Below are 13,833 nucleotides of genomic sequence, written 5' to 3' on the forward strand. Positions count from 1 at the left end.
ATACAACCATATAAAGGTAAGCAAAAGGAAACTCTTCGTGTTTGGTACAGAAAATTCTCCCAATAGACCAATGATGAGAGAAAAGTACAAAACAATGTTTCCAGTATGTGCTCACTTGGTTAAAATGACAGAGGGGAATGAAATTTACATTCATGTTTGCTCCATTTGTTTAAAAAAGCTGGATGGAGAATCAAGAAACAAATAGCCAAGGTGAACTCTCTGGAAGGGGGAAGATGGGAGATGGAGAGGGAGGGGGGCATGCCTTTTTATCATTTTATATTTTGAACAATGTACCACCAGGTTTTCCTTGACAATGTGAATTAAAAATCTGTGAAGTCTCTGGGTTTCCTTCCCCCTCCTCATCTCACCAGAACTCCAGGGGCTGATTTTTTTCTCCCTCCACCCACCCTGGAGCAGAAAGACTCAGAGAAGCCCACATGAATAGGAAATTTGGGGCTCAAATGCAAATTTGCCTGTCCCTTCATCAGTGAATTTCTCTGATCCCACAGTCTAGATAAAGATGAAGGCTGGAGAAGAAAGAAACTGACGAGACAGGAGAGGAAGGATTAGGGGGCTTCAGAGAACAAGGATCTCCCAAGATGAGGGCCAAGGAGCGATAAGAAAGTTCTGAGTAGCCCTGATGTGCCCTCATCTGAGACCATCATCTGGGGGCAGCGTACTGGCCATACCAGCCAATATCCAGACAATTGAAAACCCCTCTGGACACAAGGTGTGGACTCAGCCACTTTGTGGGTAGAGTGTAACAGAAAACTCAGCATCTGATTAAGATCACATTGACCAGCATCAACTGGGAAATTTCCCTGTGAGTGGGGGCACCATTGGACACAATACCCATGTTATTCAAGTAACATAAACTCTTAAAATGTGCCCGATTTTCACTAGGTGTTTTACATTCACCATCTTAATTCCAAAGGGGAAAAAATTACCCCCATTTGACAGATAAAGAAAGTGGAGCTCGGAGAGGGCAACAGAACTGTCCAAGGTCACAGAGCAAGCAGTAGTGAAGCTGAAGAGGTTTGAACCCCAGGCTGCTTCCAGAGCCTCTGCTCTAAACTATGATTTGCCAAAGACAGATCACTCTACCGTCTGCCAAGGCACTCCACAGCCCTCTGGTACTCACCCTCGCAGCAGCCTGACTTTGATACCTCCCAGGAGGGTATCACATCGCTCAATGACCAGCCTTGGGTAACCCGTGCGGTCCATGGTCAGCCGGACTTTGGCTGTGATGTTCACCTCCACTGCGATGTCCAAGAACCCAATAAGGCTAGAGGAGAGGAGACCATGGTGCCAGGGAGACAGTGAGTCAACCCCCAACCACCACATTGCACCTCGGCTTTTGCCCTGGCACTTCCTGCCATCTACCATGCTGATGGTTCACGTCTAGGGGTCCCAAACCAGAAGGCTTCCCTGGACCCTCAAGTCATCTGTGAACACATCTATCCCCACTTAACTTATGAGAGCTTCAAAGGCTGGGAACAGAGGTCAATAAATGAACCTTATGTCTAAATTCTGGTTTCCAAGGTGACCACCCAATCATATTGCTTTGTAGGCACGACCTCATCCCATGGGGATAAATTAATACAAAGGTCCACCACCTGAGGTCCTCTAATGAGCACCAACTACTTGGCAGACACTTCAGCGAGACCATCTGTCACAGTGGCTGCAGCCACCTGGGAAAGGATGCCTTACTGTGCACATTGCAGGTGATGACATTACGGCTCAGTGATATTAGGAGGACTGGCATGACTTCATGTGGGTTAAAAGAGAGTCAGAATTTGAACCCAAAGGGTCCCCAGATTCCAGCCTCCCAGGATCTTAACCTCTGCATAAGCTGCCTTCACTACTTGCTGCTCAGGAGATGACCTGAGCCCAGAGGCATAAGCCACGTATGTGCGGATGACACCTCAGGTCTTTTAGTCCCCACATTATGGACAAAAAGGAGAAATGACCTGTCCCAGATCTCCCAGCCAGATTGTAGGGTGGCAGGGACCCCTCTGGAACCAAGGGCACACACCTCTTCCCGTTGATGGCCACGCGGGTGTACAAGCTCAGGTAGACGCCCACACCAGGGAGGAGCCGCACAGACACCCGAGGGAGAGTCAACTCCACGATGCGTAGCCTGCGGGGGACCGAGAGCAGTGAGAGGGCTGCCATCTCCAGTGCCCGGCACCCCACTCCCCAGGGACCGTCCTCCCTGCACCCGCTCCTCTGCGCCCCATTCTTCTCAGCTCTAGAAAGACCTATGATTCGTGGATAGAGTTTGGAAAACACAAAAAAATTAAAGGCAAAAATATGATGACCCAGTCTCCCACTGCCTGGAGGTCTACTGTTTATATTTCCATGTATTTGCTTTGAACTTTTTTTTTTTTTAATGTAAAAATGCTACTCCTGCCTGTCCCTGCCCGGCTTTGCCTGGATTCTTCCCACACATTCTTTAGATTTCAGCTCTAGGTTTTCTTCCTCCGGGAAGCCTCCCCTGATCTCTCCACTATATACCTCCTCACTTCTCCATGAACTTCTTAGCACTGTAAGTGCATAATTGTTTCCAGGTTTCTTTATTAATGCCATATATCCCACCAGCCTGCAAGCTCCATCAGGACAAGAGATGTGTCTTGTCTTGGCTCACCATGAGGTCATGCCTCTAGGGACAATAGAGCGCCCTGCACATGGTTGACACTCTAAATATTGGTCAAATTAAATAGTGAATATGAGGAGGAGGCTGAGCATAGTTGAAATTATAATGTCTATGCACAATCTTGGGTCTTTTCCACCTCGACTATATTACTATGACCATTCTACAGAGGAGGAAACTGAGACTCAAAGAGAGGAAACGAATGGCCCAAAATCACAGGCTAATATAAAAGGCTGAGCTGGGATCAAACTCAGGACTTTTAACAGCAAGATCCCAAATCATACAAGACATACAAGACTCAAGACGTCCAGTCCTGAGGCCAGGTCCTAAAGTGTATGAGACACTGAAGACCATCCTTATTCCAACTCCAGGCCCCTGGGGGTAATTAATTCCGTTCAGAGTCCATTAGGGAGCTTGACAGGGAGACCCCAGCCCCTCCTTACCCGGTGATGCCCTGCACGGTGCTGATGATGCCGCCCTCGCCAAGTACGCCCAGGACGCCCCCTCCTCCAAGAAGTCCTCCGTCACCAAGGAGACCACCTCCGCCGAGCAGGCCACCTTGGCCCGCCAGGATGCCATCAGCTGCCAGCATTCCCCCAGTGCCCAGCAAACCGCCTGGGCCCAGTGCCCCAGTGGCCACACCAGGCGGGATCTCTCCAGGCCTCAGCTCTCGCCGTTGAAGTCTGCCCACGGGCGCCGCACCTTCAGCAGACCTGTACTGCCCATGGTCCCTGTGGCTGCCGTGTGCATTCTCAGCACTGCGGTAGTTGCTGGTTCGGAGGTCCCTGACGCTTCCATCAGACTCAAGGATCTCGCCATATCGGTATTTGCCCCCCAGCTGAGCGGTGTTGTCACTGGCCTCGACGTGACCATACTTGTAATTACCGCCCAGCTGGTGGCCATTGGTATACTTTGGGGGCGGTTCTCGGACGTGGAAGTCATTGTAGGGAACACCACCAACACCTCGGGGGAATTCAGCACGTCTGTAGTCATCGTAACGGTGTCGGCCACCGCCCAAAAGACCACCACTGCCACCCAAGAGACCACCACCACTGCCACCCAGGAGCCCCCCACCACTGCCACCCAGGAGCCCTCCACCACTGTGGCCTCCACCACCCAGCAGCCCCCCACCACTGTGGCCTCCACCACCCAGCAGCCCCCCACCACTGCCACCCAGCAGCCCCCCACCACTGCCACCCAGCAGCCCCCCACCACTGTGGCCTCCACCACCCAGCAGCCCCCCACCACTGCCACCCAGCAGCCCACCATCACCACTGCTACTCCCACCACCAAAAAGCCCCCCATCACTGCCACCCAGGAGCCCTCCACCACTGCTGCTACCGCCACCCAATAAGCCTCCTCCAACTCCACCCAACAGGTCGCCGCCACTCCCTCCACCCCCGCCACCAAGCAGGCCCCCCAGAAGACCACCTCCCCCACCACTTCCACTTCCACCAAGCAGACCCCCCAGGAGAGGCCCACCACCATCACCACCAGCTTTACCCATGGGCACCTCTCTCAGAGCTGAGCGAAGAGCATCACTTTGCTGCAGGGTACCCGAGATGGCTGCGGAGAAGCAAAGGTCTCATTCAGAGGCTCATTCCCCCTCCAGCCCCCAGCACTGCTTGTTCCCTAGTCCCCCTTTTCCCACTGGCAAACTCCTGAGGTCGAATGGTAAGACTCCTCCTGACTAGCCCTGACATCCCCATGAACTCATTAGTGGCTGGCTTTGGCCTCTCACACATTAACCAGATTTCAACACCATTCAGCCAAACCTGGGTAGATTTTCTTCATGATTCTTCCTTCCAAGCACTCCACACTTTACAGTGTAAAAAACAAACAACAAGAAAAGACCCTACTTCTTAGTGCATTATTCAAATTTATTCCTGGAAAATAGTCAAGGCCAGAATTATTGTCCCCATTCGATGGATAAAGAAACTGAGGCCTGTGACACTGAGGAAATGACCCCTTTTTTTTCATTCTATGACAGCCTTGGACAGAAATGAGGGCAGGGGACGTGTCCTCATTTGCCAAATGACAAAAGCAAGACCTTAAGAACTGAAGACAGGATTAATGACAGCTCCCACTTTTGAGTGTTTTCTATGAACCAGGAACTGTGCTGAGTTTTCAAAAGGTCATTCATCTCATTAGATTCTTGTGGAGGTCCCAATCCTCCGAGATGGGGACCATAATGACACCCTCTTCACAGATGAGAAAACTGAGGCTCAGAGAACTCAAGTCATAGACGTAAGGTCATATAGCCAACATCTGAACTCTAGGAAGGCTGACTCCAAGACTCAAGCTCTTAATCGCTGCTTTCTACTGCCTCAAGCATAAACTCCCCAGCATGGTGCCTGGCCCCTAGCAAATGCTCAGGAAGTGCGAGCCCACGGAAAAGATGAAACTAAGGCCCAGAGAGAAGCTACCCATCCTTCTGATATAAAATCTGCCAGTGAGCAAGAGAGTGCTTGGGAATTTCAGAGTTGGCTGGACTTCCCTACCCGCCACCTGCCACCATTCACTCTCTGCGGGACTGGACTCACCATTGCTCAGCACGTCTTTGGTAACCCTGAGGACGGTGTTTGTATCTTGGCGGATGCCACACACAGCTGCCACTGACAGAGCAGCCACACACCACGCCGTCCACATGCTGGCACTGCTTCTCTGCTAAGGAGACAGAGGGTCATAGGGCCATGGCTGGGTGTCACCACCCTGCCCAGCAACTGGAGTTAGCACCACCCTTTCCCAACCCACCAAGAGTCACATCAAGACCCTGAGACCCAGAAACAGGGGAAACCACCCAAGGGCATAGAATAAGGCAGGTACAGAGTTCCTGATACCACCTTCTGAGTTTTGCAAATTGCAGTGAATCTGGAGATACCATTAACTAAACTGTCCCATAACATAGATACTTTATTAATATCTCCCCAGATGAAAATTTACAAATGGAGCTTCAGGAATAGAGAAAAAATACTCTATTGGGGATTCCAATCAAAACAGCAAATTAGTAGAGGGCAGACTGGGAAAATTTCTCCAGAGATTTCTAGAGAAATCTACTCATCTGTTCACCCAACCACCCACCCATCCATCCTTCCATTCACCCATCCATCCATCCATTCACCCACTCATCAACCATCCACCCACCCATCCATCCTTCCATTCGCCCGCCCATTCATCCTTCCATTCACCCATCCATCCTTCCACCCACCCATCCATCCTTCCATTCGCCCATCCATCCTTCCATTCACCCATCCATCCATCCATCCACCCGCCCATCCATCCTTCCATTCGCCCATCCATCCTTCCACCCGCCCATCCATCCTTCCATTCGCCCATCCATCCTTCCACCTGCCCATCCATCCTTCCATTCGCCCGCCCATCCATCCTTCCATTCGCCCGTCCATCCATCCTTCCATTCACCCATCCATCCATCCATTAGCCCATCCATCCATCCATCCATCCTTCCATCCGCCCATCCATCCATCCATCCACCCACTCATCAACCATCCATTCCCCTTCTTATTCATCCATCCATCCATCTACCCATCCTTCTTCCCATCTATCCATCATTTATCCATGACCCAACCAACCAGCAAGCTGATCTTATATCCATCCATCTATCCTTTCTTCCTTCCTTCCTTTCATCCATCCATCACCCATACGTTCCTTCCATCAGTCCATCCACCTGTCAATACATTCACCTAGCCACACTTGCATGCATCCAGCCAGCTAGCAAATACCCCGTCCCATCTCTTTGGAGGAGACTGTTCCATCATCATGTCATTAAGATTAAGGGCTCCAGATCAGACCCCTCTGGATTCTAATCCTTAGAAAAGAGATTTGGCCTTTTGAATCACAGCTTCCTAGTCACCATCATGGCTTCCCAGGTGGTGCCAAGGGTAAAGAACCCACCTGCCAATGCAGTATGTATAAGAGACGTGGGTTCGACCCGTGGGTTGGAAAGATCCCCTGGAGGAGGGCAAGGCAACCCACTCCAGTATTCTTGCCTGGAGAATCCCATGGACAGAGGAGCCTGGTGGGCTACAGTCCATAGGGTGCCAAAGAGACAACTGAAGTGACTTAGCACGCACATCCATGCAGTCACCAGCACATTATATCTGGTACATAGCAGACACTCAATAAGCAGTAGCTATTTTGGGGGGACTATTATTTCACACCCCTAAGAAGTAGATGTGAAGTATTATGAGATTGGAGGGGTGAAACATGCATTTGGGGATGAGCAAGTCAACCCCTAGGAAATTTTATTTTGCTGCCTTCATGTCTAATAAACTTCTCTTACTTCACCAAACCAATCTACCCATTTGCCAGCCTCAGAGAATCAGAACAGGACATGGTTCCTTCCAGGCCAAACTATGAAACTGTTGGCCTCAACCCCCTCCACACATGCACCCTCTTCCCTTTCTCCTGCCTCCTACATCCCCTGAAGTTCACACAGCCCCTACATTCTTTCCCTGCTCCCCTAGGAAGAATTTCAGGGTAACTCGTTCATACTAGAATATTACAATCTCATATATTCAAGAATTTTTCCCCCTGGCTTCCTCACCTCATCCTAACCCCACTGCCCAGAGAATTCTCTGTTCAAAGAGGGATCACCACCTTCAGTTAAAAAGATGGGCATCAAAGGAGGGGTTTCTGGCATCAGCAAGCAGCTAACGAGTATCAGGGAGGTAGCAAAGGTCCCGGGTACCCAACCCCAACATTCCTGGGGAAGATGAGTGCAGCTCTGCTCACCCATGTCATTCAAGGGACTCAGGCCCTTCTGTTGATCCCTGAAAGGTCTCCTGACTATGCCCGTGTTGCAGACAAGATCACTGAGGTTCAGAAAAGGGTCACCCAGGCAGGTATCCAGTCTGGGACACACCTCATTGCCTCCCCAGACCTCAGGCTCCCCCTGCCCAGACTCTGAAGAGGGAGTGGGCGCCTCCTTACCCCCCGGGAGGTCCCTGCAGCTCGGTCTTGAGAGGTCCCGTTCACCGGGCCCTCTGTTTCGCCTGAATCTGGTCTCAGGCTGGCCTTATATAGCAGCAGGAGTCTGATCCCTGACCCAGGGAGGGAAACACCATGTAATTATGAGAGACCGGAATCTAGATTTGCTCCTCACGTTGGGCACTGAGACTCAAAACCACAAGGGTTTGCGGTTTGTGGCTGATTCTGAAAAACTGTTCAGCCCCGGATGGTGTCACATGAGCTGGGGTTTATCAGCCCCTGGTCTGGGCACATTCCTAGAGACCCTAGCTAGGACCCCAAATGGGGGAAGTGGAAGTACCCCCAGAGGCATCCAGCTTTCAGCTCGAAAGCAGGCACTGCCCACTCCAGCTGGCCAGGGCAGATAACCGTGCCCAGACTCAGCAGCAAGCTGACCCTGGCTCAGCTTCACTCAACCCAGAACTCACTGTGTGACCTTAGGTCAGCCACTCCCCTGTTCTCTGCCTCTCATCACATATTTCCATCTGTTAAGTAGGTAGAATGCCTGCCTCACAGGACTGATTTGAGGATTCGGGGAGATGAACTTGGACCTGACTCTTCAAACTTGGGGCAAGTGTGAAGAGAACAAGAAGTCTGGCTTCTGTTGATCAGCAGAAGTTTTTCTCCCAATATTTCTCTATGACATGTCCACACATCCAGGGAAGTTGAAAAAATTGTACAGTGAGCACCCACGTACTTGTCATATTCCACCCACCAGTTACATCGACCATCAGTATTTTCTTATACTTCCTTTACTATGTATCTATTCATCCATTAATCCATCTTTAAAAAAAAAACAAAAACTTATTTTAGGGATTTCACTGGTGGTCCAGTGGCCAAGACTCTGCACTCCCAATGCAGGGGCCCAGGGTTCTATCCCTGGTCAGGGAACCAGATCCACATGCCGCAACTAAGAGTTTGCATGCCACAACTAAAGATTGCGTTTGACATGTCTAAAGATCCTGCATGCCACAACAAAGATCCGGTGCAGTCAAATAAATAAAAATAAATAAACATTTTAAAAATGTATTTCAAAGAAAGTTGCAGTTAACAATAGATTTCCCTCTAAACACTTTAACATGCATGCCATAATGATCCTTTTCTTTAGATGTAAACTTTACATACAGTAGAATTCATAAATATTGAATGTTTATTTAAATAGTAACAATGTTATACAATATGTAACTTCCACCTTTATCTTAACATATTTTCATCACCCCAGAATTTTCCCTCCTGTTCCTTCTCTTTCAGCGCCTGCTCCCACCCCTCAGAGGCAGCCACTGCCCCCTCCAAGACCTGCTAGAACACAGATCAGACCCCTTCCTTGGCACTGAAAGTAGATCTGCCTTCCACACCGAGTGGCACCCATTCCTCTCACCACCACCATCCCCAGCCTCCCTGTCTCCCGACCTCTGCACGTGCTCTCTCTGTCAAAGAACACCCTTCCCCAGATTCTGTTAGTCACACTAGTGCAGAAATGCCAGCTGCTCTAGAAGGCTGAGACAACCTCCAACTCGGATGCTCCCTCTGGACGCCCAAGGCCCTCTGCCACCCCACTGAGATGGCCGCTCTGGGCAAACCAGGCCTGTGCCCCACTCCCAGCCCAGCACAGGCACAGATGCCAGTGTAGCGGATGAAGGAAGGAATGCTCTCAATCGCTGCACACAACCTGGGGCGCAATCTGGGTCCTCCTTGCTTCCCACTCCCAACCCAGGCCTAGGTCCTACCTTCGTGTTTATTTTTTTTACTTTTGGCCACACCCCATGGCACACGGGGTCTTAGTTGTCTGACCAGGGGTCGAACCCATGCCCCCTGCATTCAAAGCGCGGAGTCTTAACCACTGGACCACCAGGGAAGATCCCCTACCTCCATGCTTAATTGATGACACCTCCTCCTTCCCCATGAAGCCCACCTGAGAAGCTCTCTTGGGTGAGGGGCATTTCTCTCCCCCACCGAGGCCTGCTCTCAAGCCAGGCTGAGCATAAACAAGTGTTCCCCTGAACTCTGCAGGGAGATGCTTCCTCCCTGCTATCTGAGGGCTGTGGGGCCTCTGAAGGCAGGCATGGGTGATGTCAAGTCCTGCCAACCTCACCAGTGTCACTACTGGACCCTGAGCCAGTGCCTCTCTGAGACTCAGTTTCCTCATCTGCGGTGGGTGCTTTAGTGGAAAACAGACTTTGGAGCCAGAGGCTCGGTTTGAATTCTGCTGTCAGTTTTCTCCAAGCCTGTTTCTTTGGTGTCAAGATGGTGACCAGAAAGACTTAGCCTCAAAAGGATGTCGGGAAGGTCAAGTGATCTAATCATGCAAAGTGGTGAGAATAGGGCCCAGCGCCCAGTAGGTGCTCAATAGGTGGTATATTTTTTCTCGTCATCCTGGGTCCCTGTTGGCGCCACAAGGCAGAAAGTTGGTAAAACCCACAAGGGGTGTGAGTGGGTGCGTGAGCCCAGGCCCTGGACCAACTGATCACCTGTAAGGGCTAGGAGGGTTCCAGGGCAGGGACCCCTAGAACCACACACACCTGTGTTCCCACATCCCACTTGCCCTCTCAGCTCTGGACAATCCCTTCTTCTCTGGGTCCTCAGTCTGGCCATCTGAGAAATGGGCAGAATATCACACTTCTTCAGCAGGGTTTCCAGGATTGTGGAGGAGATGTCTGGAACATGCCTGGAACTTTGTGGGGTAAAGAGGGCAACGGCGCTTTTCTCCACCTCCTCTTCCCTCCCACCAGAGAGTAGGGATCAATGCCTACTGCAAACTGTAGAGGGCAGTGCACACATGAAGGTCAGCACTGTCTTCAGCCCCGAGACCAGCCAGGTCCTGGTGGTCATGAGGCCAGCCTGCCCCCTGGGGCCCCGAGAGGATTAGTGTAGCTCTGGCGCCGAGGAGATCACCTGGGCTTAGCAGCCAAAGGGCACCTTTGTCTGGAGCTGGTGGGACAAGGCCCTGGGAGGTGACTCATCCTGAAGGTGACTCAGCCTGCAGGGGGCCTTGTGGGGGCTTCATGAAGTGGGGAGTTGGGACCAGGAAACAGACCCAGCCTCACTACCAAACCCTCCAACTCAACCCTTGTCCCCCTCATGAACAGTTCGCTGCTGACCGAGGGACATCCTGCATGTCTGGCTGATTTTATTGCCCACCCTAAATATGGCAGTTCAGAACCTGGGCTCTGGAGTCAGGGGCCTGGGTTCAAGTGCTGATCCTTATCACTTCCTAGCTGTGTGACCTTGGGCAAGTGTCTTAACTTCTCTGGGCCTCAGTTTCCTCTAGAGTGAACTAACTCTAGAGTGAACGTAAAAACAGTTCTGAGAAAGAAGGGTTGATTCAAAGAGACGATGACAAAAGTATCCAAAGTCCTTAGGACAATGTCTGGCAGTTAAGAAGCATCCAATAAACACAGCAAGTACTATTTTTATAGCACAGTCATGAAAAGCCCAGGCTTTGGATTAAGGGGAAGAAGGATCTGGTTCAAACCCTGGCTTTGCCACTTAGGAGCTGTCCGGTTCCATTTCTCTGAGCCTGTGTGCTCATCTTTAAAACAGGGCGATAATACCCATTGATTATGGTCACTATGAAACCTAACTGAGCATCAGGTCATCAGCATCTAACACAAGCTGGTATACAGTAAGCACTCAGGAGAGGTTAGCCGCTCTCATGGCTGCTCTGTGCAACCACAGGACTCAGCAGGGTGAATAAAGACCCTCCCTCACCTTGATCTTGGGGAGCCCTCGGTCAAGTGGGAGAAGAAGGTGAGGCAGGGGCAATCCAGGGCGGCGAATACAATAACAGAGCCGGTCTAGGGTCTGTGAAGTTGGAGGCACTCTCCTCTGTATTCTGGGAGGACCATCCCATTTAATCCTCAAACGACCTATGAGTGAGTCCTACAGACATGATTCCCATTTCACAGACGAGGAGCCCGAGGCACAGAACCATCTCTGCTTCCTCTTCATGCTCCAGGAGGCTCGGCTGAAGCCACAGGCAGCCTTGACGCCAAACCTGGGAGCCTGGATGGTTTTCTGCTGGCTGTGAGAACCCAGCCATGGAAAGTCTGTCAGCGGAGGTGAGAGATGGTCAGACGAGGTCAAGGAAGGGCTGAAGGAGGACAGGATGGAAGAGAGGAGAGTGTGAAGACAGGACAGGCAGGCACAGTCCTCGTGAGAGAGGAGGAAGGTGTGCTGGGCTCTGGGTGGAGAGGCAGGAGCAGATGAAGGCTGGATGAGAAGGCAGAACGTGCGGCAGTAACACGTGCTAACGGGAACTGATGGGTGAGAAAGCATCCTAAGTGCTGGTTAACCCTCAAACCACATTAACATCATCCCCAGTTACTGATGAAGAAACTGAGGGTAAGAGAGACTCAATGCCTTGCCCAAGGCCACATGGCAGCTGGGGTGGGATCCGAACCTGTGCGTGTGTGCTAAGTCACCTCAGTCCTGTTCGACTCTCTGCGACTCTGTGGACCATAGCCCACCAGGCTCCTCATTCCATGGGATTCTCCAGGCAAGAATACCGGACTGGGTTGACACGCCCTCTTCCAGGGGATCTGCTCGACCCAGAATGGAACCCATGTCCCTTATGTCTCCTGCATTGGCAGATGGGTTCTTTACCACTAGTACCACCTGGGAAGCCCTGAGATTTGAACACAGGCAGCTAAAATTCAAGCTACTCATATAATCACTGTATTGTCCTGGATGGGTGTCAGGAGACACTGGAGGTGAGAAAGGAAACAAGCATAAATCCCACATGTCACTCAGCACTGGGTCTGGCATCACAAACCAATAACTGCAGGTGGGTGGAGGGGAGGTAAAGAGAAAAGAAGGGAACGGGGAGGAAGAAAGGGTAGAACAGTGGACGGATGGACGGATTGGAGGATGAATAGATATGTGAACGGACGGGTGGGTAGATGGGTGGGTGGTGGGTGAGCGGGTGGGTAAATGGACCAATGGAAGGATGAATGGGTAGGTGGATGAACGGATGGATGGATGGATGACAGGATGGTCATTCCCATCAGTGCGTAAACCTCTAGATGGGTTCCAACTCTCCTCTGTTCCCCACTGCACCCTCTAATCCAGTTCCCAAAACTTAATTGGCACCTTTTCATTCAGGTCCTCCCATATGTACCAACTTGGGGCCGTTCTCCAGAAGCAAGGAGGCCCATCTTGAGCAGTAGAGAGGAGTCCCGGCAAGAGAGGCAGGATCCCCAGTTTCCCATTCCAGCTCTGCTACCGTGCAGCCTCGGCCAGCCAGGCTCCTCTCCGGCATCAGTTTCCCCACCCGCACTATAAGCATTCAGCGTAGCTTTGTCCTGAGGTCTGTTCTGAGGTGTGTCAATGGCATATGTGCCGCTATTAAGTGACCCCTCCAGGGCAACACCTTCCAGGAGTCTCACCCATCTCTGCTTCCTGGAGTACCGACTCCTTTACTCCCTGGAAAACTCTTACTCAGCCTTCAAAATTCAACTCAGACATCGCTTCTGAGAAGTGTCCCAAAGCCAGAGAGACTGAAACAGACAGACACAGACTCAGACAGACTCAGACAGACTCAGAGAGACAGGGTGAAGGATGGAGGCGTTTAGAAAATTACAGAGAGGACAGGACTTCCCTGGTGGTCCAATGGATAAGACTCCATGTTCCCAATACAGGGAGGGGGCACGAGTTCAATCCCTGATCAGGGAACTAAGATCCCACATGCCACGTGGCATGGCCAATAAAAAATAAGAAGAAAAGAAAAGAAATAGAGAGAGGGGAAGGAAGTGGGGAGGGGGACACAGAGAGCCACATAGAGGTGGAGGAAGGCAGGACAAGACACAGAGGTTGCCAAGGTCAACCAGTTATATTTGCGACATGAAGCTACAATGACTAGGCCCCAGGTCCCCTCACCTCCCAGAAGCCCGGCCTGGAGCTGGGGAGGGCACCAGAGGCAGAGGCCAAGGCAGCCCCGGTGTGACTGGAGAACAAACCAGCCAGGAAGTGCTGGGACGAGTCATTTATTGAAAGCTCAGGACTTGCCAAGGAGGCCCTAGATCTTTCTCCAAAGCGGAGTCTTGTGGCTAGCCCTGCAGTCCCCACTCCAGACCGGGGCCAGAGCTGCAGGGCCGGAGCACCTGGGGGGCCCTGGGTGGATAAGGGACACTTGTACTGTCACAGACACAGGCTAGAGCCTGGGAGGGAAACTGAGGCAGGTGGGCAGGATTCTGGCG

General features: G+C 51.4%; 1 protein-coding gene across 1 annotated transcript in view; it reads right to left on the bottom strand.

The window, feature by feature from the left end:
- The window catches only part of BPIFB4 (BPI fold containing family B member 4), a 35,046-nt gene extending 21,428 nt beyond the window's left edge, over nt 1–13,618 (bottom strand). Inside the window, exons 1-6 of the mRNA XM_055425476.2 lie at nt 13,514–13,618; nt 5,197–5,320; nt 4,157–4,219; nt 3,097–3,616; nt 2,036–2,140; nt 1,142–1,285 (exon numbers count right to left, since the gene is read on the bottom strand). Of these exons, the coding sequence (XP_055281451.2) occupies nt 1,142–1,285; nt 2,036–2,140; nt 3,097–3,616; nt 4,157–4,219; nt 5,197–5,302 (938 nt within the window). The 5' untranslated portion in view covers nt 5,303–5,320; nt 13,514–13,618. The remainder of the gene's footprint in view (nt 1–1,141; nt 1,286–2,035; nt 2,141–3,096; nt 3,617–4,156; nt 4,220–5,196; nt 5,321–13,513) is intronic.
- Between the last annotated feature and the right edge of the window lie 215 nt (nt 13,619–13,833).

The sequence above is a fragment of the Moschus berezovskii genome, chromosome 15, assembly GCF_049115385.1.
Source record: "Moschus berezovskii isolate FMDL1 chromosome 15, NW_MosBer_1.0, whole genome shotgun sequence".
NCBI lineage: Eukaryota > Metazoa > Chordata > Mammalia > Artiodactyla > Moschidae > Moschus > Moschus berezovskii.